This window comes from Rhinatrema bivittatum, chromosome 4 (genome assembly GCF_901001135.1).
Source record: "Rhinatrema bivittatum chromosome 4, aRhiBiv1.1, whole genome shotgun sequence".
NCBI lineage: Eukaryota > Metazoa > Chordata > Amphibia > Gymnophiona > Rhinatrematidae > Rhinatrema > Rhinatrema bivittatum.
Window position 1 is genome coordinate 287,118,239 of NC_042618.1, and position 27,132 is coordinate 287,145,370.

The 27,132-nt window shown below is 45.1% G+C and overlaps 1 protein-coding gene across 1 annotated transcript in view; it reads right to left on the bottom strand.

Annotated features, from left to right (window-relative positions):
* Positions 1-27,132, bottom strand: part of ITPR2 (inositol 1,4,5-trisphosphate receptor type 2) — a 1,380,003-nt gene that overhangs the window by 806,652 nt on the left and 546,219 nt on the right. The window contains 1 exon segment of the mRNA XM_029597493.1: positions 26,393-26,528. Coding sequence (XP_029453353.1) covers positions 26,393-26,528 — 136 coding nt within the window.

The window sequence follows — 27,132 nt, forward strand, 5'->3', positions numbered from 1 at the left end:
AATTTGGCAACAGATGAGTATTGATGGTTCCTCTCGTATCTTTTTGATACCTTTGTGCTATGAACAGCGGTGATTTAATGCCTATCATCAATTATTTTGCTTGACATTTTAAAAAAGAAAAAAGAAAAAATTGCAAAAAAATCTTAAAAGTTTAAAGATGTTATAATTAAAGCAAGGTGGCCCCATACCTAAGTAGGAGTCTGTATGACTTTGACAGACCCTGAGAGTGAGGGGCCTACATATATTTGGCGAGATTGATTCATATGAATTAATTACCAGTGGTAAAATTGTTTTTGGTTTTGTGTGTTCACAAATAAGGTACGCTGGAATACAGTGTGTGAATGGGTAGAGGTTTGTGATTGATACCATGTTATGTTGACCATATCTCATGTCACATTACTTTTTCTTTCTCCTGTGTGGCAGCCACAAAGAAAATAAAGGGACTCAAACCTGCATACACCTGTAAGAGTGTGCCTCAGTCAATAAAAATTGCTGACTTTTACCTATGCCTGGCCATACTGCATGAGGAATCTGCTAAAAGTGCTTGAATTCGGCCACTGTTTTGGCTCCTGTAACCTTTGCTGGAAAGTATGCTTCAAATGTCCTCCATCCTTTAAGTGAAAATGCATTTTCTCTGAGGAAAAGCAGGCTAGCAGTCAGGCATGATATCATCATCAGATGGAATTTGGCACTTCTAGAAACTTTGAGCGTGCCCTAGTGGGCATGTGCAGCAGGCTACACTACCATGCTTTGGCCCCTTTGTTTTTATCTTTTTTGCATGGTTGTCCCTCCTGCAGTTAGGGAACAATCTGATCCTAAAAGTGCAGGCATTAGTCTTCAAAGGGTCTCACTATTTTTTTTCCTTCTCCCTTTCATCACCCAGATAGGTTTTCTGGTTGTTAGTAATTTTTCTTTCTTTTTTGGTGGCTGCATGGTGCATCAAGGTGGCCCTGTCACAGTTTTCTTTTAGACATCAAGCCATTTTGATTTTGCTGCATTCATTTTTCAGCCAATGCCCCTGAAAGAAAAAAAAGACAGTGGCTTCGACAGGTTCCAGTTTTATGAAGCATTCATGTCTATCATGGACTCCCATAATAGATGTGGGTTTTTTTGTCTGGGGGGTCTGACTATTGGGGGATGGGGTCCTCTCTGAATGAGTATGGCCTCTAGAGGAGCATTTTTCCAGCTTGACCTCATAGATTTCAAAGTCTGGCTCATAGATACTGACATCAGAGGCATTGAAATCAAGGGACTCAGTAGTTGCATCAACTGCTGGTGGTGCATTAACATCAGGTGGGCATCAATCCCCTCAACATCAAGTATCAGGCAGGACAGAGGGGACAAATCATCATCTGTTTCATCCCACCCAAGACAGTGAACTATTTAACTTTTTCAGTTCCAGCATTGCAGAGCTCCAATGACATGCATCGGTTTAAGGCCAAGAAGCATTGACATCAGTCTGTCGATGCTGGGAGCAAGACATTCTGACAGCAGTCTTGAATTCCCCAAAGCACACCCACTACGAGGAGAGCTTATCCTCTGTTATGATTAGTTCTAGTGTGAACCCCGGGGCCAAGGTGAGAGATGTCTCTGCCCACAGGGAGGAGCCCTGTGAGCCTCACCGCCAGCAGGCATGACCTCAGCAAGTTAGACACAGCTGTGGAATAGAGTCTTTAATGATAGCAGAATGTAAGGTTCAGAGCAGGGAGTATACCCAGTGATGGTGATGTCACAGATGTCAATCCGATAGTGGCCCGCAGAGCGGGGTATGCCAGAAAGTCTGCAGTAATGGAGGGCACTCGGACATGCCATTCCGGCAGTGGCCCACAAGCAGGGTACGCCGGGGATGAGTCTCAGATGAAAATGAGAAGGCTTGTCTGAAGTGTAGCAACAGCCAATAGGCAGGGTATTCTGGACTAGTTCCTTCAAGGGAGAAGCGTTAGTGAATTCCACCAACGAGGCTTTAAGTAGCAGAAGTCTGTAGAAATAGTTACTCACAGAAGGCAGTTCCAGGGAGCATTCCAGGAATAGGAACCAATGGTAGTTCAAAGCAGAGGGCCCTCCGAGGAGCGGATAACAAGAGACAGATAGGGTCCCCGAGGAGTGGGTACCTCAGAGAGTCTCACGCCAATGAAGACTGGAACAGAATTCAGCAGGAAGGAAGTCCTTGCTAACTCGTAGCAGTGAAGGGCCAAGTAGTTTAAGTACCAGAGGCAGATGACGTAATTCGGGGGGGGATGCCCCCGAGGTTCCCGCCATGCAATGTACAAGGGCGGCGCACGCCTAAGTGATCCCTAGTCCAAGATGGTGGTCGGCAGTGCCCATGCTGTCCCAGGAATGCCAGGCTGGTCGGCGATGGCTGGCGGAGGCCGCCGTTCGTCCAAGAAATGAGGATGCAGCAGAAAAAGAGGTGAGCATGCATGAGAGGTCGCACTTGTCTGTGACCGACGGGCTTAACTTCCTCCAGAAAATCCAAGCAATCGCATCAGTCTCAAAGGATCCAGTTATCAGATGTGTATACTAACTGACATCCCAGGAAAATGTAGCCTCACCTCCTGCCTCCTAAACCATGTTGGCATCAGCAATTTTTGAGAAGGAGCTGGTTAGGATAATCCAGGAGGCCCTGGACTGTAAGATGCAGAGCACTGGTGCACAGGTTAACAATGTCAGTGTCCCTGGAGACGAACATCCAGTCACTACTGGAATTGCTGCTGGTGCCTAGCAGTATGGTCCCAATGTCAATTTATGGAGGGGAACTGTCATCAGGTACCACCACACCAATGGTAATCTCTATCCTAACAGGGGAGGAAATTTCTACAAGGCATAGGAATCTAGGATCCAACAGACAAACCCTCCCATTTGATGAGAGCCAAGTCCTTGCCCGCCACCTACTAATCAGAATATTCTTGTGAATATAGCTATGGACCTGGTATCTTGTATGACCAGGAGGAGTGAAAAAGACTTCCCTCAGACCTGTCTCCTCTGCTGGAAAGAAGGGCTCTTCCCGAGACCTCTCTTTTGCTGTTTAAGTGAATGGCAAACTGTATTCCATTTATGTTGTAAAAGGAGGAAGATTCCAGAACTAGGTTGCTTGACATCCTCCAATTTATGGAGCCCCTCAAGGATATCATGGCAGTCCCCATTCACAAGATCCTTCAGGGTGTACAGAGAAGGATGTGGGAGAACAGCTCCAGTGAATAAGGCAGTGGATGCAATACATCATGTCCAGAAGGCTCCAGGATTCAAGAAGCAGCAGCTGATGCTGCTACACCAATCAGTGGTGGCCATATTTGCTTTCAAGAAAGCCAAGAGATCTAACACCCATTCCCCAGTGCCCACAGGAAGACATTTTTGTACTTTTGGACTTGGAAGAAAAATTTTTCAGGGAGTCCTGCCAGGTACTCTCATAACATCCTATCAGTTCTTCATGTGGGACATTTTGAAGAGTGAAAAGAAACTGGCAGCACAACTTCCTGAGAAGCAGCAAAATGACTTGCAGCCAAAAAGCATGGTGTGGAAAGCTTATTTTATTTATTTGCAAATGTATAGCCTGCATCATCCGCATCTCTGAGCAGGTAGCAAAGCATACATACAAAAAATAAAATGTAAATCAAGTAGTGCTATAGAAGTGTTAAGTAGTTGTGAGCAGACAGACGCGAGTGTGAACCCCTGTGCCGCAAAGTGACCAACACAACCCCGGGGCTGGCCGTGGTCCACGCCTCTGGCAGGCGAGCACATCCAGGCATGGGCTAGCTAAAAGAGGAACACTCTTTGTTGCGGTCCCGGGCCATGCCCCGGTCCCTCCACCAACTTGGGTACGGTCCGGGCCGCTGCGGCGTATTTACGGCCTGTACAGGCCTGCCAAGTTCCTGCCCGCGGCGCTTCCTCCTCAAGGGAGATGCTGCTGATGCTCCATGGCTGGCCCCGACCCCTAGACGCTTGCAGGGGCTCTACATTTAAAGGGGCCAGCGTGGGAAGGAACAGCACAGCCTGGGGTGATGTCAGACGCTCTCAGGGTATTTAAACCCTGCATCTAGAGCTACTCCTTACCTTGCAACGAGGTTCTCTCTGTTCCAGAGGATGCTAGTTGCTGTTCCTGCTTCCTGATTTCGGTTTCTGACTTCGGCTCATCCATTGACTTCTGACTTCAGCTTCTGTACCTGGTCCATGACTTCAACTTACTCTCGGTGTCCTGTTCCGCTACGTCCAGGAGGCCTCGCCTAAGTCCAAGCAGCTCGGGTCCTCACGGGCTCCTCCTGGGGGGACCTCGGACTTCCAGTGGTGAAGTTCCAGTTGGCCTCCTGGCTCCAGCTTCTCCTCTCTTCAATCCTCTGGAACTGCTCTTCAGACACCATCCCACAGGAGACCGCACATAAGTCCAAGCGGTCCGGGTCATCACGGGCTCCTCCTGGGAGGACCTCGGGCTTCCAGTGGTGAAGATCCCTCCGGTCTCCTGCCCTGTGCCACCTCCCAGCTTTGAAATCCACTGTGGGTCTTCCCATGATGCGCCATCATCTGTCCCAGCCGGCTCAAGGGTCCACGAATCCAACAGTTTGCAAGACCATGGACCCGGCAGACCTGGCCGGCCTTCAGGCCATCCCGGAATCGCCCAACGGCTGCAGCAGCAGCAACACTGCCTAGATGTCCTGACGGCGACCGTAGAGAGCCTAGCTAACCATTTGGATGGCACATCTTTGGCAGCACCTCCAGCACTGGCTTCTATGCCCAGTCCTGCTCCTACGACCTCTACAACTGCCAGTGCCGCCCAGATTCTCTGGGGAAGCGAAGCAGTGTTGCAGATTCCTCAACCAGTGCTACATTCGCTTCACCCTGCTGCCTTCTCAGTTTCCGACTGACCTAGTAAAGACCAGCTATATCATGTCCTTGCTAGACGGCAAACCACTGGCCTGGGCCTCTCCGTTATGGGAACGTAAAGATCCCATTCTTGGAAACCTGGAACAGTTTGTTTCTGCCTTTCGACATATTTTTGACGAGCCTACCTGCAGACCCACAGCGGTGGCCGAGTTACTCCAGTTATGCCAAGGTACCCGTTCCCTTGTCGAGTACGCGGTTGAATTCCGCACACTGGCTGCCGAACTAGAGTGGAAGGACGACAAGTCTTCACGGTATATTCCTGGAAGGAATGTCTTCACGTCTCAAGGACGAGTTAGCAGCAAGGGACCTCCCGGATGACCTGGATAGCTTGATCGACCTGGCAGGAAGGGTCGACCGCTGAATCCAACATCGGTTCCATGAAGGGAAGTCCGGTCGTGGCCCCGGTAACTTGGGGTCTACATTTCCCCGATCTGTGCCATCCTCCTCTGCTTCTAACAGTGCCCAGGGGGTAGAACCCAAGCAATTAGGACGAGGTCCAATCTCGCAAGAGGAAAAAAGATGTCGCCGCGCCCAGTGCCTGTGCCTATACTGTGGCAACAAGGGGCACGTCCTTGCTCAATGTGGTGAGCGGCCGGGAAACGCCAGAACCTAAGGATCATCGGGGAGCTGACCCTAGGTAATACAAATTCTGCCTCACCATGTACTGTACCGGTTACCATTGTCTACCCCGGAGGTTCTTTTGATACGCTGGCTTTGGTCGACTCTGGAGCAGGAGGGAATTTCATCCTCGCGGATCTCGTCCGACAGCTTGAGGTCCGACCCCAACTTCCTCCACTCTGAGTATCTTCAATCCACAGAATTCCTCTGCCGGGGAGCATTTCTACCTGCACCAAGCCCTTGATTCTACATACAGGTCTCCTACATGCCGAAGAGATCTCGTTCCTCATACTGGAGAGGTCCATTCACCCTGTCATCTTGGGCTTGCCCTGGCTTCAGAAGCACTCCCCAGTGATCCACTGGGATACGCTCCAGATCTTGTTTCAACTCCTGCTTGGCGACTATTCCTTGGCCCAGTGTGCCACTTCTGACCACGTCGGTGGCAGTTCCGCCGCAATAACTGGATTATCAGGATGTCTTCTCGAAGGAGAAGGCTGAACCTTCTCCCCAAACATGGGCCCTTTGACTGTGCCATAAACTTGTTCCCGGCACTACACCGTCGAGGGGGAGGGCATACCCTTTGTCGCTTCCAGAAACTCAGGCCGTCGTCCTACATCCAGGACAATTTAGACAGAGGCTTCATTCGGCCCTCTACTTCCCCTGCCGGAGCCGGATTCTTCTTTGTTGCGAAGGACGGGTCACCCCGACCCTGTATAGATCACCGTGGTCTCAACGCCATTACACGACGCGAAAGATATCCCTTGCATTGATTCCCGAGCTGCTAGATTGACTACAAGGAGCCAAGGTCTTTACCAAGCAGGATCTCGGGGGGGGGGAGGGGGGGGGCATACAACCTGGTAAGGATACGACCAGGCGACGAGTGGAAGACCGCGTTCAACATGAGAGACGGGCATTATGAATACCTGGTCATGCCCTTTGGCCTCTGCAGTGCCCCGTGGTGTTCCAGAACCTAATGAACGAGGTGTTAAAGGATATGTTGCACACCTCTGTTATAGTATATCTTGATGATGTACTGATATATTCTAAGGACCTGGCCACGCACCGCATATATATGTTCGATGAGTGCTATAGAAGCTTTGAGACAATCGTCTCTTCGCTAAGATGGAGAAGTGCCAGTTTGAGCAAGAGTCTTTGCCCTTCCTTGGATATAGTATCTCCTCCACGGGCTTCCACATTGACCCAGAGAAAGTAGCAGCCATCAAGGATTAGCCTTAACCAGTGGGGGTTAAGGTGCTCCAACGCTTCCTTGGGTTTGCCAACTTTTACCGCCAGTTCATACCCCATTACTCCCAAGTGGTGGCCCCGCTTACTGCCCTTACCAAGAAGGGAGCTTATGAAAAAAAAATGGTCCCCGGCAGTGCTAAGGGCTTTCCAGGAACTGAAGAGAGCCTTTCTTCTAGACATCTGTCTCCATCATCCTGATCCCCAGCGTCAATTTATTGTAGAGGTAAACACGTCCGACCTTGCAGTAGGAGCAGTCTTGAGCCAAATATCCACCAACGGCAAATCCTTGCCTTGTTCTTACTTCTCCCGGAAGTTTTTGCCTGCTGAAAAGAATTACGGTATAGGGGACAAGGAGCTTCTGGCCATAAAACTGGCATTTGAGGAATGGCACCAGTGGTTGGAGGAGGCCCAATACCCCATGATTGTTTATACCAACCACAAGAATCTGGAATTCCTATGTCGAGCCCAACGCCTCAACCCATGACAAGCTCGATGGTCCCTATTCTTTAACCAGTTCAACTTTCTCCTCCGATATAGACCAGCTTCCAAGAACATCCGGGCAGATGCTCTTTCCCGCACTACAGAGACAGAGGATAGCCCTAACCTGCCTCAACATATCCTCGATCCGGCCAAGGTCCTTCTTGCTGCTTCAGACGTGGTTCCTACGGGCAAGACAGTAGTACCAGCCTGCCTGCGCAAGAAGGTTTTGTCGTGGACTCACAACTCATTGACCGTGGGTCATTCGGGAGTCACTTGGACCTTGGACTTGTTGACTGAATACTATTGGTGGCCTCAAGTAAAGAAGGATGTCCGTCTTTACGTCAGTTCCTGCCCTACCTGCGCTCAACAGAAGCCTTTGACTGGCCGTCCCTGGGGCCTTCTACAACCATTACCCATTCCTTCTGAGCCATGGACCCATCTGTCCACAGACTTCATTGGTTACAGTCAATAGATTCTCGAAAATGGCCCACATCGTGCCCCTCTCTAAGTTACCAACAGCACCCGAACTCGCAAGTCTCTTCACTCAACACATCTTTCACTTATATGGGCTTCCTCTCCATATTGCTTCAGATCGAAGCCCGCAGTTCATGGCTAAATATTGGAGAGCTCTCTGCAGGAAATTCGGGGTCCAACTAGACTTTACGATGGCTTTTCACCCCCAAGGCAATAGCCAAGCAGAGTGCAAAAATCGGACTTAAAGGCCTTCCTCCGTGCCTTTGTGAGAGATCTCCAAGACGACTGGGTGGCTTTACTGCCGTGGGCAGAATTCTCCTACAACCGTCATAAACATTCTGCTACCAACGTGTCTCCCTTCCAGGTGGTCTATGGGAAACTCCTTAGACCTCCCTTGCCCTTGCCTCTGACGGTTCCGTCCCCTGCAGTGCATCTTTCATAAAGACAGTTACATGACCTTTGGAAATCCACTCAGGCGAAGCTTCGACAGACTACTGCTACGGCGAAGAGATATGCAGACAGACTATGACGTCCTCCTCCTGTCTTTCTCCTGGGGGATAAGGTGTGGTAGAGCACCAAGAACATCTGATTGTGGATTCCCTCTATGCGCCTGGCTCCCAGGTATATCGGCCCATTCGCCATAGCAGAATGAGTGGGGATGGTTTCCTACCGCCTACGCCTTCCGTCCACCCTGAAGATCCACAATGTCTTCCATGTGTCTCTCCTCAAGCCTTTGATCCTGTCTGTTTTCCACAACAAGCCTCAGAAGCCCACAAACTCAGCAGCTGAACAAGATGTCATCTATCAGGTGAGGGACGTGTTGGAGAGGTATGGCCCCGAGGAGAATACATGGGAGTCGGCCTTTAACATCCTAGACAAGAATCTCCTTTACCAGTTCCACTTGGATCACCCTGCGAAGCCCAAGCCCCCGGGGAGGGGACATAGGAGAGGGAGTACTGTTGCGGTCCTGGGCCGTGCCCTGGTCCCCTCCACCTACCTCGGGGACGGTCTGGGCCGCTATGTTGTATTTGCATCCTGTACAGGCCTGCCTGGTTCCTGCCCACGGCACACCCTCCTCGAGGGATTCGCCGCCGATGCTCCGTGGCTTGCCCCGCCCCCTAGACACGCTCAGGGGCTCTACATTTAAAAGGGCCAGCGCGGGAAGGAACAGCACAGCCTGGGGTGACGTCAGACGCTCTCAGGGTATTTAAACCCTGCATCTAGAGCTACTCTTTGCCTTTCCCCCCTCCTGGGGGGACCTCATGCTTCCAGTGGTGAAGTTCCAGTTGGCCTCCTGGCTCCAGCTTCTCCTCTCTTCAATCCTCTGGAACTCCTCTTCAGACACCAGCCCACAGGAGACCCAGCCAACTTCAGACCCATAGCAAATCTTCCAATGATCGCCAAAATTATGGAGAAAATTGTAAACAGACAACTTTCAGAATTCCTAGATGAAAACAACATCCTTACCACAAACCAATTCGGTTTCCGTAAGACCCGGAACACCGAATTGCTATTAGCCTCACTATCAGACACTATTCTCTTTAATCTGGAAAAAGGTCAACCTTGCCTCCAAGCATTTCTGGATCTCTCCTCAGCGTTTGACACCGTGAAACGCTGAGGACATTGGCATCACAGGATCAGCGTTCAACTGGTTCAAATCGTTTCTTGAAAATAGGTTTTACAAGGTCAAAATAAATAACAAAGAGTCTCACCCCATTGCATCCAAGATGGGCGTACCACAAGGATCATCCCTCTTACCCACTCTTTTTAATATCTATCTTCTGCCTCTCTGTCACCTATTTACCAATCTCAAGCTAATTCACTTCCTATACGCGGATGACATACAAATACTCATCCCTGTAGCGGAATCTCTACACAAAACTATGTCATACTGGAATAACTGCCTCTCATCAATAAATAACCTACTTTTTTTTTTTTTTTTAAATTTATATTTTTATTCAACTTTTATAACATTTAATTACATGTCACAGCTTAAATTAACAATAAGGAAAAAAGAAAAATACATTTCTTAAACATCATTGTCCTAGCTGTGAATAATAATTCTAAACATTTGATCATAAGAAAAAAGAGACTATGAGGGGATCTTAAATATCAAGAAGCAGTGTACATATAGAAATACAAGGTATTAATCAACGCTACCCCCAATTCTATATTTACCAGAACAATAGAGGTACCTTTAGGGATGAGTATCCAAGTATTGCCTTAACTGAGATGCCTGATTAAAGATATACTTACTCCCCTGGTTTATAACAATACATTGACAAGGAAATTTTAATAAGAATTTCATTCCTTTCTTATGAGCTTCTTCCCTCATTAATAAAAATTCCTTCCGTCTAATTTGTGTTGTACGAGGTATATCAGGATAAATCCTAATGCTTTGACCATAAAATTTCTCGTTTAAATGTCTAAAGTATAATCTCATTAAGGAATCTCTATCAGACAACGAGGAAAATTGTATAATGAGGGTGGCTCTGGTATTTATATTTATTTCAAAGGATTTTTCTAACAACTCTGTTAAATTCAATTCAGATTGATTTTCCTGGTTCTGACTCTTTGATTCCTTTTGAGGAACATAGTAAATTCTAGCAATCGTTGGTATGGCTTCATTGGAATATTTTAAGATATTCACTACATAACTTTTAAATAGATCCATTGGGGACATTAAATGACTCTTAGGGAAATTCAATATCCTCAAATTATTTTTTCTAACTTGATTTTCTATTATTTCCAATCTCTCAAAATGAATTTTTTCTGATTCAATTAAATTTACTTGAATTTTATCCATTTCGTTTACCTTAATTTGCATAGATTTTACAGATTCTTCCACCTTATCTATTTTAGTTTGAAAAACCCCATTCTTATTCATAACCTCCTGCATCGCATTTGCTATAGCATTTATAGATTTCTGTATTGATATTAACATAATACCAATCTCTTCAAGGGTAAAGTCTTTTGGTGTTATTATTGGGATTCCAGTTATAGGTTCTTCGTGGATATTCTCACTCCCTCCCTCTATTGGAGACTTACTGGGGGTGGATTGCATTGGTGTACCGTCAAGATGATCCTTGGAGCCCTTCTGAGGGCTCTCCGAGGAGCAGATCGAAATCTCTGCTTCTCTCTGGGATCTAGATGATAGAAAAGCCAACTTTAATTTGGGATCTTCTCCAAAGAGTGTCCCAATATTTTCCCCAGTTGGTGGCTCAGGTGTTTCTGGTGCCCCTCGAGTTAAGGATGTTTCATATGTCTGGAGGAGTGAACCCTGCTCCTGGCTCAGTCCTCCTGCGACATTACTTCCAGGCATATTTTGGGGGGTTTTTGCAAAGCATTCCTCGATCTTAAGTTGGTTGTCCATCACAGGGGTGGAGGATGACTCTCTCAACTTCGCCTTTCTCTTTGTGTGTGGCATCACAAAGAGAAGACTCAGTCCAACTTGTTTATAAACACACAAATAATATAATGGGTAAATTCTCTTACCGAGGCTCTTGCCGTTGATTTCAACAACTTTAGATCCTTCTCATAGCCTCACGACTGCAGCACGGATAATCAAACCACACAAATAGGGATTATTGCCAACGCCAACTTCGCCAAGCTAAGCCAAGCAAAGCCGCTCGCCCCTTAGGCGCTCGCGGCTTTGGCGGCGCGCCGGCGGCTGCGGTGCGCCGGAAGGACGCCGGTTTTGAAGGCGTCTCTATCGGCTCCACCCCTGTCGTTCAGGTCCTCGCAGGCAGAGAGAGAAAGAAACTCAGGAAATGCGTCCTCCAAGGTAAAAGTTAAACTCCGGCTGCAGCGATTAGGGAGCTCAAGGGACGCCGGTTTTGAAGGCGTCTCTATCGGCTCCACCCCTGTCGTTCAGGTCCTCGCAGGCAGAGAGAGAAAGAAACTCAGGAAATGCGTCCTCCAAGGTAAAAGTTAAACTCCGGCTGCAGCGATTAGGGAGCTCAAGGGACGCCGGTTTTGAAGGCGTCTCTATCGGCTCCACCCCTGTCGTTCAGGTCCTCGCAGGCAGAGAGAGAAAGAAACTCAGGAAATGCGTCCTCCAAGGTAAAAGTTAAACTCCGGCTGCAGCCAATACATAACCTACTTGACAGCCTCAACCTGGTTTTAAACACAAACAAAACTGAAATCCTTTTTATCGCTCCTGAAAATTACGTCCCACCTATCACTTCAACTTCTAGCCAATCTCCTATGAACTCCAAAGACATCACTTCGCCTCAAGTAAGAGACCTTGGTGTACTCCTAGATAACAGACTCAGTCTCAACAAGTTCATAAACAACACTACAAAAGAGTGCTTCTTTAAATTGCAAGTATTAAAAAAATTAAAACCACTACTACTCTACAGAGACTTCCGCCTTGTTCTACAAGCCATCATACTACCGAAACTGGACTACTGCAACTCACTCCTTCTCGGCCTTCCCGCTAGCACCACCAAACCACTTCAGATGGTCATGAACGCTATGGCCAGAATTCTTACAAACACCAAAAAAAGGGATCATATCACCCCCATCCTCCAGCACCTACATTGGTTACCAATCAAATACAGAATTCACTTTAAAACCATTATGATGATACACAAGGCCCTACATAACATCTCTCCTCTCAATTTAACTTTTCAACTTCAGCTACACACCTCCAAGAGACCGACCAGAAGTGCGTACAGAAATATGCTACGCACCCAGCCGGCGAAAACCTCCCTGAGGAAACGCGCACTATCCACAGCCGGCGCCACACTCTGGAACTCGTTCCCTCCAGACCTTCGCCTCGAACCGTGCCACATTACATTCAAAAAGAAGCTAAAGACTTGGTTTTTTGCACAAGCTTTCCCGGAGATCTAAGAGCCGGAAGAACACAATATCTGCTTAGACTCTGACCCACCATCACCTCCTGTACATAGTTTACTGAATAGTTCGTTATCACTATTTAACTAGACATGATTAATCTCTGTAACCTCCTCTAAGTTCCTCTGCCCCTTTATGTTATCTGTTATCTTGTTTCAATGTAAACTGCCCATCGAGGCGTCAGTTTTATTTCCTTGTAAACTGGTATGATATGTATATTATACAGGAACATCGGTACATAAAAACTAAAAATAAATAAATAAAATAAATAAATAAGTAAGTCCAAGCGGCTCGGGTCCTCACAGGCTCCTCCTGGGAGGAGCTCTACAAACCCCAGAACTTCCCTCAGTATGTGTTCTGATGTTCTTCTGGCTTCCAGGAAGGATTCCACAAGGAAGTTCTATGGGTTGAAGTGGAAGAGATTTTGCCTTCTGGTGTTAGGGTCTAAGGCAGTTCCCTTTCTCCTACTCCACACATTAACTGCTTCATCACCTTCTACATATTTCAGAGTCAGATCTTAAGACCAACTCAGTTAAGCTTCACCTTAGTGTAACTGGCACTTATGAACATCATGTAGAAGGCAAACCCATCTCTATACAATTTTTTGTTTATTTCATGCAGGGACTGCTTCACTTGAAGCTTCTCATTAATTAAGCCTCTAGTGGCAATTTGGTAATGATTCACTTGATGAAAGCTCCCTTTGAGCCTATAGACTCTTGTGAGTTTAAGTACCTGAACTGGAAGATCATATTTTTGGAGGCAGTCACTTTGGTCCACACAGATAGTGAGCTTCGGGTCCTGGCCTATCTGGAATGAAATGAAGCCCAGTTCGACTGGAAAATCCTACACCTGGTTCGATGGGGATCGGCCTGTCAAGACTCTTGCCTCAGATCTGTAGTTCCGGTGCAATGCTCGACCACCATCGCAGGTCCTCAGGGTCTACCAGCACCCTATGTGGCTTACATTGATGTCTTTTCGAAGCAAAAAGCGGAGACACTATCGCCACACAGGCCTTTTGATTGCGCCATTAGACTTCTCCCAGGTGCAGAGCCCCCCCCCCCCGAGGACGCACCTATGCGCTTCTCCTCCGCCGAGACCTAAACCATGTCACGTTACATCCAGGAGAACCTGGATCGAGGATTCATTCACAAATCTACCTCTCCAGTGAGGGGCTGGCTTCTTCTTCATAGGGAAGAAAGACGGAACGCTCCGATCCTGCATTGACTATCGAGGATTAAACGCCATCACCGTCAAGGATCGCTATCAGTTTCCCCTAATCTCGGAGCTGTTTGACAGTCTTCAAGGTGCCCCAATAAAAAAAAAAAAGGCTAATCTTTGCTTCCCTGTTCTACCTACTAATCATGCTACAGGGATATGAAAGACCGCATTTAAGTTCAGCACCTTTTCTTTATTTTTAACTAGTCCAAAACAATGTCATTTTGCAAAACTATGACCAAAACTAAAACGAAAAAATATTTTGGTACCAAAACCCAAAGCACAGGGTTTTGTCTCATCTTTACTAAATGTAACTGTGGAAAACTTTGGATCCATTCTGCTTGGTCATAGGAAGGTATTCATCTGAGTGAAAATGGGATACACAATACAAGGATTGATAAGGGTATTTTTGCCCATACTCACCTATAGAGGAGGGCTTTAATTAGGTTCATTGATGAATGGTAATTAGAGCCTAAAGATAAGCAGGAAGTAAAGAGGTCCATATTCAAAGTTTGTCCAGTTAAGTTTGGATGTAGCAGGTCAACCCAAGGGATATGACATTTCTGCAATATTTACCGCCACCAATTTATCTGGTTAAGTTTTATCTGAATAAAAACTTACCAGGATAAATCAGAGGCTTTCCAAGGTGGATCTGACTTATCTGGATATGGCTCATATTCAGCGTTATCTGGATAAATCTAATCGTGCCTCAAGGCAGTCCAAAAGTTATAGAGATAAAATTATCTGGGTATATTCAGCAGTGCAGTTACATCATCAAATTTCTTGTTTAAGTTGTTTGGATAAGTTTTCTGGATATCTTATTCAGACTGCCCATGGCTGAATATCAACCTCATATTTGCCAGAATGAAATCCTGTATTACCATCTGGTGAATATAGAAACATAGAAATGATGGCAGAAGACGACCAAATGGCCCATCCAATCTGCCCAGCAAGCTTCCACACTTTTTTCTCTCATACTTATCTGTTACTCTTGGTCTTTAGTAACCTTTTGATTCTATTTCCCCTCCACCCCCACTATTAATGTAACCTTTTGGTTCTATTTTCCTTCCACCCCTGCCATTAATGTAATCTTTTGGTTCTATTTCCCTTCCACCCCCGCCATTAATGTAGAGAGCAGTGCTGGAACTGCTTCTAAGTGAAGTATTAATGTAACCTTTTGGTTCTATTTCCCTTCCACCCCCGCCATTAATGTAACTTTTTGGTTCTATTTCCCTTCCACCCCAGCCATTAATGTAGAGAGCAATGCTTGACTGCTTCTAAGTGAAGTATCTAGCCTAATTGGTTAGGGGTAGTAACTGCCGCAATAAGCAAGCTACTCCCACGATTATTTGTTTACCCAGGTTGTGCAATTCAGTCCTTGTTGGTTGTTATCTGAATATAAATCCACTTTTCTTCATTCCCCCCTGCCGTTGAAGCAGAGAGCTTCTCTGGATATGTACTGAAAGTGAAATATCAGGCTTAATTGATTCAGGTAGTAACCGCTGTAGCAAGCAAGCTACACCCATGCTTACTTGTTTACCCAGACAGAGGAATTCAGTCCTTGTTGGTTGTTGTCGGAATATAAAAAATAATTTTTTCTTCATTCCCCCTGCCGTTGAAGCAGAGAGCAACACTGGATATGCATTGAAAATCATCTTTACTTCATTCCCCCTGCTGTTGAAGCAGAGAGCAACACTGGATATGCATTGAAAGTGAAGCATCAGGCTTGTTTGGTTTGGGGTAGTAACCACCGTAACAAGCAAGGTACTCCCTACATTTTTTGTGAATGTGACTCCTTTTTTTCACATTTCCTCTTGCTGTCGAAGCATAGAGCACTTTCGGAGTTGCATTTACCGTGTGTATGTCTATTGGAGAAGGGTATTATCTTCAGGTAGTATCCGTCTTTCCCGCAAGCCTCCCTCTCTTCCTTCACATCCTCTAGACTTTATGGATCCACAGTGTTTATCCCATGCCCCTTTGAAGTACTTCACAGTTTTAGTCTTCACCATTTTCTCCGGAAGGGTGTTCCAGGCATCCACCACCCTTCTCCATGAAGAAATACTTCCTGACATTGGTTCTGAGTCTTCCTCCTTGGAGCTTCAAATCGTGACCCCTAGTTCTGCTGATTTTTTTCCCAACGGAAAAGGTTTGTCATTGTCTTTGGATCATTAAAACCTTTCAAGTATCTGAAAGTCTGTATCATATCACCTCTGCTCATGCTTTCCTCCAGGATACATTGTGCACATACAAATTAGCACTTGTATGCACAAAATAGCATATATATGAGTTATGCCATTTTAAAAACCTTAATGGAGACCGCAAGCAAATTTTCTCATGTAAAAAGGGGCAGGCCATGGGCGTTCCAGGAAAGGGACAACATTTATGCAAGTAAGTTGCTGTTTTACAACCTGCCAAAGTGCCGATCAAACTTTTTTTTTATAACTCACAAATATTTACTCCTGCTCAATATCTGGTATAAGTGATCGTAATCTTCTTAAAAGTTAAGACTGGGTGGGGGTGTCTTGGTGAAGTGGAGTGACTTCAGGCTGAAGAGCCAGGAGGGTCTTCATGAGCTGCAGATGGACTGGGCAAACTGGTACATTAGTTGGTAAAACTGGTTATTTCATTTCCATGCACATGTTATAAAATCCCGACTTACACATGTAAAGACCAACTTATGGAGGGTAAAAACATCTAATTAACATAAGTAAAATGTATTTGTGTATCATTTTAAAATCTGAAATACAAATATGGGGGGTATATCACTTGTGCACACTTGCCTGGCTATATATCAACTTCTCCAGCTAAGCAGTATTTTTGTCACTACTTAAACAGACAAATTTTAACTCATCCAGATAAGTAATGGCATGTATCCAGCTAATTCTGATTTTCCGTCTAAGTAACAGCAGGCGCCACTAATCTGGATAAGTCTGATAAACTCTACTTGTCCGTCTAAATAGCCCTTTTTGGACTTATCTGGATAAATACAGCCACTTAGCCAGATAAATCGGCATTTATCCGGAAAAGTTCGAACTTGTGTGGTTCGAGGTTTTCACATATGTGGACATTTATGAGAGTATATGCACTTGTATTTTATAATCTGCGCATATCGTTTCCATGCAAGTTATAAAATACAGTAGCAAATCTGCATATGCCCATGTACACATGTAAATGGGCGCACACAATAGGTTTTGATAACTTCATATATTTGAAAATTTAAAAGTTTGTATGTACTCACATTTACCTCCCCAACCCCATCCCCAGGAATGCCTCCTTTCACCATGAGTAAAATTACATGCATAGTTGCACTACATTCGTAATTTTACTTGTACATAGGTTGGGCAATTTTCAAAGCTCATTCTGTTTTACCTAAGGAAAAGGGTTTGAAAATTCCCCTTATGGAGGTAATTTTATAACTGTGCCTGATGAGATAAAGTCTGCACATGAGATAAAGTGTTTGCTTTGAAAATTCACATTTAAGTGCCATGATATATGTACAAATTCATCTGTAGAATATTGCATCTGCTCTACTGAGGGCGTAACATATGTGAATGAACTTACACACATAAGGGTAGATTTTTAAAAATATGCGCGCGCCTCCATGTGCGCATGCTACCCGGTGCACATGTTATAAAATCCGGGCCATTGCACGCGAGAGGGGGGAGATTTGCCCAGTTTACGCGCAGCGACAAGATCGGGCCTCCCCCCAGTTCCATCCCCCCCTACGTACCCTTCCTCCCTTTTCCCTGACCCCTTTGAAGGCACTACCTTTTTTTTATTTCCGAACTTACGCCAGCTCCTGAGCTGGCGTAAGTTGCACGCGCCAGCAGGCTGCTGGTGCGCGATCCCCCTGGCACAGCGGCAAATGGTTGCTGTACCAGCGGCCTCCAGCTCTGCCCCACCCACTGGACCGCCCTTGGGGACCGCCCTTGATAGAGGCCTGGCACTTGTGCGTGTAACGAGAGTCACGCGCGTGGTCGGGTCTCTTCTAAAATGTGCGCAGTGCTCACAAGGCCTGACCACACGCATAACCCCTATTTTCCCCACGCACAGGGGATTTAAAATTTAGCTGCAAATTCCAACTCTATCACCTGCTTGTCTCCAGTTCATATAAAACATAATTCACAAAACTGAATTGCATATGTACTTTTATGCACTGAGTACAAGTCAATGTTAGAATAGCCATTTACATGCATAAAACTAGGTTTTATATGCATCAATGGCTTTGAAAATCAGGCTTGAAATAAACTATATCAATGTGCCAAAGCGGTACAGTTTTTGGGGGTTTTTTACATAACTTTTCGTACACTACTAAAGTAGTGTTTTTGATGTTTAAATCCAATTGCATTTGCAGAAATAGAGATCAATATATAAAAAAATCTATAAAATATTTTTATTGGATTATAGCAAGAAATTCTTGAAAAGCTTTCAGAAGCTAACACCCCCTTATATAGAAACATAGAAATGACGGCAGAAGAAGACCAAACGGCCCATCCAGTCTGCCCAGCAAGCTTCACACTTCTTTTTTCTCATACTTATCTGTTTCTCTTGGCTCTTAGTAACCTTTGGTTCTATTTCCCTTCCACCCCCACCATTAATGTAGAGAGCAGTGATGGAGCTGCATCCAAGTGAAATATCAAGCTTGATTAGTTAGGGGTAGTAACCGCCGCAATAAGCAAGCTACACCTATGCTTATTTGTTTTACTCAGACTATGTTATTCAGCCCTTATTGGTTGTTTTTCTTCTCCCCTGCCGTTGAAGCAGAGAGCAATGCTGGACATGCGTGAAGTATCAGTTTTTCTTCTCCCCTGCCGTTGAAGCAGAGAGCTATGCTGGACATGCGTGAAGTATCGGTTTTTCTTCTCCCCTGCCGTTGAAGCAGAGAGCTATGATGGACATGCGTGAAGTATCAGTTTTTCTTCTCCCCTGCCGTTGAAGCAGAGAGCTATGCTGGACATGCGTGAAGTATCAGTTTTTCTTCACCCCTGCCGTTGAAGCAGAGAGCTATGCTGGATATGCATTGAAAGTGAAGTATCAGGCTTATTTGGTTTGGGGTAGTAACCGCTGTAACAAGCCAGCTACTCCCCGCTTTGTGAGTGCAAATCCTTTTTTCCACATTTCCTCTTGCTGTTGAAGCTTAGAGTGATGTTGGAGTCGCAGTAACCGTGTGTATGTTTATTGAATAAGGGTATTATCTCCAGGCAGTAGCCGTCATTCTGACTAGCCTTTATATTGAAGGTAATCATATGGAAACTTAAGGCTTGCCCCTTTTATTCAAAACTCTCTACCTTGGAAAAGGAGCTGGATGACATTAAAGCTGAATTAGCTTCAAAAAAGAGAGTCTCAGCCACTGTACATTATTCAGGAAATAATTTCCCCTTAACACTGAATAACCAAAACTCAAGGAAAAAGAGATTTACTGTGGGTTCAGGTAGGATAAGACCTGTAACCCACAGACACCCATTATTGAAAGCTGTGCAGCCCACAACTCTACACCCCCCCCCCACCCCCACTTACACAGGGCATTAAGGAACTTAAAAAGTATTACAGTGGGCTCTGGTAGAATTAGACCTGTGTTCCGGAGACACATACTTTATCAAGTGCAACAAGTACAAAAATCCTTCTCTGTATTAAATTCTGAAGAAGTCCTTGAGAAAAAGATTGAAGTGTTATCGGAAAAGAGAGAAAAAACCCAATGCATACAGAAATTCCAGATCAGAAACCAAAGAAAAAAAGCTCATGGTGATGGATGACTCTGTCATCAGAGGCACTAATCTCTTCCCTTGCACAAATGCAAAGAGATACGTGGATAACAAAACTCAACTAAAGAGGTCACAAAAGGAGTCCAGGAACAGCAGTAACCTGAACGAAGAAAGCTGGAAAGCTATGAGCACAAATGCTCGTAGTTTGGGTAATAAAATCCCCGATCTGCAAGCCCTAATGGTGGAGGCAGACTTGGACGTTGTTGCTGTCACGGAAATGTGGTTTACGGAATCTCATGACTGGGATACGGCAATAAGGAAGGACAGAGATACGGCAATAAGGAAGGACAGAGAGGATAGGAAAAGGGGAGGAGTGGCTCTTTATGTCAGAAACAATATCCAAGCATCTGAGCTGCAAGGAAGATGGCGCAATGAAGAAGCACTATGGGCCGACTTAAAAAACAATATCCGAGCATCTTAAAAAACAATATCCAAGCATCTGAGCTGCAAGGAAGATGGGGCAATGAAGAAGCACTATGGGCCGACTTAAAAAACAATATCCAAGCATCTTAAAAAACAATATCCAAGCATCTGAGCTGCAAGGAAGATGGGGCAATGAAGAAGCACTATGGGCCGACTTAAAAAAAGACGGGGCATCCCTTGAGAGCAAACGTTCAGTGCCACAAAGCACAAAACATTTAAAGCAAATTTAAAGTTAATTTCTCCCTCCGGGAGGCGTAAATCCGTGGATAAAGGTAAGGGGGGGGGGGGTTTAGATAGGGCCGGGGGGGTGGATTAGGTAGGGGAAGGGAGGGGAAGGTGAGGGGAGGGCGAAAGAAAGTTCCCTCCGAGGCCGCTCCGATTTCGGAGCAGCCTCGGAGGGAACGGAGACAAGCTGCGCGGCCCAAAATCGGCAGCCTTGCGTGCGCCGATCCAGGATTTTAGAAGATACGCGCGTATCTTATAAAATCCAGCGTACTTTTGTTTGTGCCTGCTGCGCAAACAAAAGTACGCGAACGCGCTTTTTTAAAAAATCTACCCCTCTGGTTTTAAAATTTAAGGGCAGGATGAAGCAAAAATCAGAAAAAAAACAAGCCTATAATCTCTTCAGCGACTCACCCGCTCCGCTCCAGCCAGGCCTCCTGTCGGCGCCACCCCATTCAGGGACCCAAGCCCCGCCGCACAGCCTTAGGCCCGAGACGCCCTGAGACCGAGCCCGATCCAGCGGACCACGTGGGACCCCAAACGGCCCTCCCACACGCGGCTTCAACTAATCAGAAGCCAGGAAGCAGAAACCTAACGGAGAAAGCTGCAATAGAACTGACGTAAAAACCTTAAAAAAAAAAGGTAAAAGCCCTTTAAATTGTGGCCAGTGCTTCCGGCGATCCTCTCTTCGGCGACTCACCCGCTCCGCTCCAGCCAGGCCTCCTGTCGGCGCCGCCCCGTTCAGGGACCCAAGCCCCGCCGCACAGCCTTAGGCCCGAGACGCCCTGAGACCGAGCCCGATCCAGCGGACCACGTGGGACCCCAAACGGCCCTCCCACACGCGGCTTCAACTAATCAGAAGCCAGGAAGCAGAAACCTAACGGAGAAAGCTCCACAGAAATTGTACGCCTCCAGCCTTCATATTGGCACGCCCCAGCCTATCTTGATTGACTCTGAGGCCTTTAAATTCCCCTATCTCCGGCGCTGCGCACCGAAGGAGCGCGTCAAAGGGGCCTGTCCCTTTGAGCGCCCCTTTGAGCAGCCCCGTAGTTCAGCACCGCTAGACGCTCCCAATTGCTCGCCTCACGTCAACTCCTTCAGTACCCTTTACTAGAGTGTGTGCACCATTTCCTGGACAGCCCTCTCGGCATCGTTGCCCAGCCACAGACAAAGGACATAGTAGTAGTACTTAGTAGGAAGTGTCCTATCCTGTTAAGTAAAACCCCTCCCATTCCAGCGCAAGACGGCTCCAACGCCACATGCCAGCCATTACTCTCACAGGGATTTAAAACCATTGGTGCCTCCTATTTTGTTCTTCACCTTTATTCCTGCCCTGTCCCTGCTCTCATAACTACTGTATTTGATGATTGCTGTGCATTTGTTACCTACTGTATTGGATATTCGATGTGTATTTGATAACTACCATTATTGTATTTGATAATTACTGGGTACCTCTCCACTACAGTATCCTGTCAATCACTCTGCACATACGTATCTTCCCTTCCCACACCCTCCATACATTGGATCTCGCTCTATCATACATTACCAATCCCCTCTCACACTCACCTCTCCCACTACACATTCACTAATCCTCACTTCTGCCTCAGCGCATTCTACAACCTAACTGATAAGAACCCCCTTTTATTATCATCCTCTCCCACCTCCACTCACACACTACTTCCTAACACCCCACCCTTACAATATGCATCAGCACCAGATCACCACTCTCAAATACAACAAATGCAGGTCCATCTTTCCCCTATACCCACGACACCACTCACATCTAAGAACCATTCTCCCTTCCATGATCTCCCCCCCTCTCACCCAAATCATTGGCCTTACTGCTCTCTCTCTCGTTCTCCTCAATGCCCAGTCCCTAAACAAAAAAACCCCTCTGCTTAGTGACCTACTCATAGACCAAAATCCAGATATCTGTGCCATAACAGAGTCCTGGCTAAAGGACTCTGATACGGTTCTCTTAAACCAGCTTCCATCCGATACATATGACATCTTTTCCATCCCCAGGCCAAAAAAGAAAGGAGGTGGTTTACTTTTAACCATAAAGAAAAAATTCAACATGATTCTCCACCCCATCCCTCCCCCCCCTAAAATTGAAATAGGACTTTTCAAATCTCCATCTTTACAAATCTGCCTTGTCTATGCTCCCCCAGGAACCTTACATAGCAATCCATCAACCCTCATAGAATACATCGCAAAGAACATCGCCATCGACATCCCAGCAATCATACTAGGTGACTTCAACCTGCATGTCGATAGCTCCCCCCGGACCCCATCATGTGATGCCATACTCGATTCACTAAATGCCCTAGGCTACAAGCAATCCATTGGATTTCCCTACTCACAAGGCGGGCCATACCTTGATCTCCTCTTCACTAATGCCCTCATTCAAACTGATTCTCCTTCCTACACTCCCATCCCCTGGTCAGATCACCACCTCATCAATGCATCTCTCTCAATCAAGATACCTACACGCCATGACAACACTAATAAAACTATCCATTACAGAAAAAATTGTACCAGAGATGACCTTATCTCAGCAGTCTCAAACAACCTGGATCACTTAGACCTCTCAAATGCAGACACAGCACTTGCCTCCTGGTATGACATTACTAATAATATAGCCAACTCTACATGCCCCCTACAAGCCAAACTCCTCTGCTCACAAAACAATAACAAAAAGAAACCTTGGTACTCCCAAGAACTAAAAAATCTCAAACAACACCTTCGAAAATCTGAAAAGATCTGGCGCAATGATCCTTCACATAAACACCAAGCACAATTTAAATCCTCTTTACATCTGTATAGAGAAAAACTTAACACAACGAAACGAGATTTCTTCGCTAACAAAATACACCAATTCCAATTCAACCCTAAAGTGTTATATGAGTACGTTAGTTCCCTTACCAAGTCAGCATCCTCTGACATCCCAGATGATGTAGTTAAATCCAAATGTGAAGAACTTGCCACTTTTTTCCAAACCAAAATAGACAAGTTGTTATCCAAGTTCACTAATGCTCCCTCCATTCCTATCAAACAAATAAGGACTAGCGACAATACTAAAACTCTCTCCTCTCTAGACTGCACTTCTACACTAGAAATTGAAATTCTCATTAAAAAAGCCAAACCCTCCACCCACCCATCTGATACTATTCCCACTAAACATCTTCTCTCAATACCTAACCTTATTGCTAAACCCTTAACTAATATCATCAACTTGTCCATTAATTCTGGTCAGGTACCTGCCCCCCTCAAACAGGCAATCGTCAAACCTATACTAAAAAAACCCAAACTTGACCCCTCTGATCTAGCCAATTACCGCCCCATTTCCAATCTACCTTTTATTTCTAAACTCCTTGAAAAAACCGTCAACAAACAACTCACAGAATACCTCGAGGATAACCACATTCTTGCCCCTGCTCAGTACGGTTTTCGGAAATATCACAGCACTGAGACTCTTCTACTTTCCTTGTCAGATCATATACTCAAAGGATTCGAGAAAGGTCAATCTTATATTCTTGCCTTTCTAGATATCTCTTCTGCATTTGACACCATCAGTCACTCCATTCTTATACAGCGGTTATCTGAAATTGGCATCACAGGGGTTGCCCTCAATTGGTTCAACTCCTATCTCAGTAATAGAAACTTCAAAATTCAACTAGGAAACCATGTATCTAAAGCCATCCCCCTCAAACAAGGTGTTCCACAAGGCTCATCACTCTCCTCAACCCTCTTCAATATCTACATCTTACCCCTCTGTTACCTCCTTTCCAGTCTCAACCTCCCTCATTATATTTACGCCGACGACGTTCAGTTGCTCATCCCCATCACTGACTCTCTTTCAAAAACCATGGATATCTGGAAGGATACTCTCCTATCCATAAACAATCTCCTATCTTCCATCCACTTAGCTCTTAATACAACTAAAACTGAAATTATGCTTATCTCACCACAAAACCAACTGAACCCCTACGCTATCTCACATCTCCCATTTGCCCAACAAGTCCGTGATCTGGGAATCATACTCGATGGTCACTTCACGCTGAAGAAATTCATCAGTAACATACTAAAGGATGGTTTCTTTAAACTTCACACCCTAAAGAAACTTAAACCTCTACTTCATCCACCCGACTTCCGCACTGTTCTACAAACCATCATCTTTGCTAAAACCGACTACTGTAATTCCCTCCTCCTCGGCTTACCAAACAATGCCATCCACCCCATTCAAATATTGCAAAACACAACAGCCCGGATTTTGACCAACACACACAGACATGACCATATCACACCGGTCCTAAAAGATTTGCATTGGCTCCCTATAACTTCCCGCATACAATATAAGGCTCTTTCTCTTGTTCATAAGGCCTTATATAATCCTGAAATGAATTGGTTTAATGACACCTTCCGATTTCACCAATCTAATAAACCCACCAGACACATTCACCTCGCCACCATGCCTACCACCTCACCCAAACTCTACAAACTTACTTCCACTAGAACACGTGCCATATCAATCGCTGGGCCAACCCTCTGGAACACAATGCCAGTCGAATTAAAACAAGAAGAATGCCTAAAAACCTTCAAGCGAAAGCTTAAGACCTGGCTCTTCTCTAAAGCATACACGTAAATTCTCCTCGCTCTCATCCATGTTCCCTTCAAGACCTGACTTTCCTCTAAAAATATACCCCAAACTTCCCCTCACTCACTATTGTGTTACCCTTAACCCCCTTCCTATCCCTTTTCCCCCCTCCCTCCCTCCCTTTTTCCACACAAATGCTACATTATATGCTCTCCCCTATTATTGTACATATTGTATATAATTGCAATCCTAGCTTACAATAATTTAAGAATTAACTTAATTCTTAATTCTCCTTCACATTTCCCCCCCCAGTCATTTATTCTCTTGTTAATATGTTATTTTATATTATGTTCACCTCTATATTTCCCCCTCCTTTCAATTACTCTCTTGTTAATATGTTATATTTGTTTTATGTTAAACTTGTTCGATGTAAAGTGCTTTTCCAAGCACTAGTTATATGTTACGTTGTGAACCGATGTGATATCACTGATGAATGTCTGTATATAAAAATCGTTAAATAAATAAATAAATAAATAAATAAATATAGCAACTTAAAAAAGCATGTTATATGACTCCATGACTAGCATATATGTGTGCGTGTCTTGCAATTGACTCCAAGTTGGGAGGAATGTTCTGGAAGGTGATTGTATGGGACTGTGTGAGTTGGGAGGGGTGAATATGGTGAGTAGCTAGCTGGTGGAGGGCTTTTGTGGAGTTCACCCGCCTAACTCCCCACCTATGACAAATGTGTTACAGACAGACAAATGGACAAAGCAAACACATAAGGGCCAGATTTTCGCATCTACGTGCGGTCGTAGATTTGTGCATGCAGTCACGCATATGTTATAAAATCCGGGGTCTGTGCGCGCAAGGGGGTGAACACTTGTGCACCTTGCACGCACCGAGCCCTAGGGGAGCCCCGATGGCTTTCCCCGTTCCCTACTAGGCCGCTCCGAAATCGGAGCGGCCTAGTAGGGAACTTTCCTTCCGCCCCCCACATTCCCCTATCTAACCCTCCCCCCAGTCCTACCTAAATCCCCCCTACCTTTATTTTTTTTATTTACGCCTGCCTCCTAGCAGGCGTAGGTTGCACGCGCCGGCCAAGTGCCGGTGCACGATCCCCCGGCACGGCCGGGGGGCCAGAGCCCTCGGTCCCGGTCCCGCCCCGCCCACTCCCCACCCCTTTTTTCAAGCCCCGGGATTTACACGCGTCGCTGGGCCTATGCAAAATAGGCTCGGCACGCACAGGAGGGGTTTAAAAGGGTTACGCGCGTAACCCTTTTAAAATCCACCCCTAAGAGCTTTTTATTTTATAAAATATGCTAAAAAGTTCAAGGGAATGTATTTCCCTCCATGTATTTTAAATAGCACACAAGTTGCTTTTCTAAAATTTGCAGCAATATGCAGTTTTCTGTTGCCCTTTATCTCACTGTAAACAAAACCATAAATGCATGTGGTCGCATTTCAGGAAAACAGATTTTTCTTAGTAAAATCGTAAACAAGCAAAAATCACAATTTAACACAGATGCATTGTCATTATCCTCTATCTATGGTGCCACTACTTTGAAAATGAACATGAATAAATATACAAACAGTAACATATAACATAGAAAGCAGAATATACCTGATAAAGTAGGTGAATCTGGTGGTGACAATGTTGAAGCTGAATTTTCCACATTTGTGTTGTTTTCTCCAAATTCTATTTTGTAGATGGATAGCATATATGATATTCTGTAATCCAATCGAACACTCAGGATAAACTGAAAGGGAGTTTTCAAAATAAGATTTTAAAAGATATGGTATTTTGTTTCTAACATGCAATTACTGATGACTTATTTTGCCTTTACTTGACTAAGGGAGTACAATTTTTGTAAGACTGTAACAATTGTATTAAGTAAATTCAATAAAAAGGTATTGTCTGACATTTTCTGTTGACCTCTATTTCACTGTATAAGAACAAATTTAAAAATTTTTTATGTGTAATATCAAAATAGGCTCAGCATCCATCATATAAAATCTTTAGTTGGAGCTGCTAGTAAACAAGCAATGACTCATACTTGCTCAATTTTAATGAAATTTAAGAGGAAAGAAAGAATGGGAGAGAAGAGGGATCTTCTCTCTCATTAGAAAATTCAGCTAATTCTTTCATTTTTATATCTCATAAATATTAGTAAAAATTGTAAAACAGTTCTAGACAATCCAATGAAAATATGACCAAAATGAACTTCCCTAATATTTACAATTCCTTCTAATAGGAGTGTAAGTTCCTATTATGCAGACAGCAAGGATGAGGTCTAGCTCATAAATGAACTTCTGCCAGGGACTTACAAAAATGAAAAATAATTATTTATTTTTTAAAAAGAG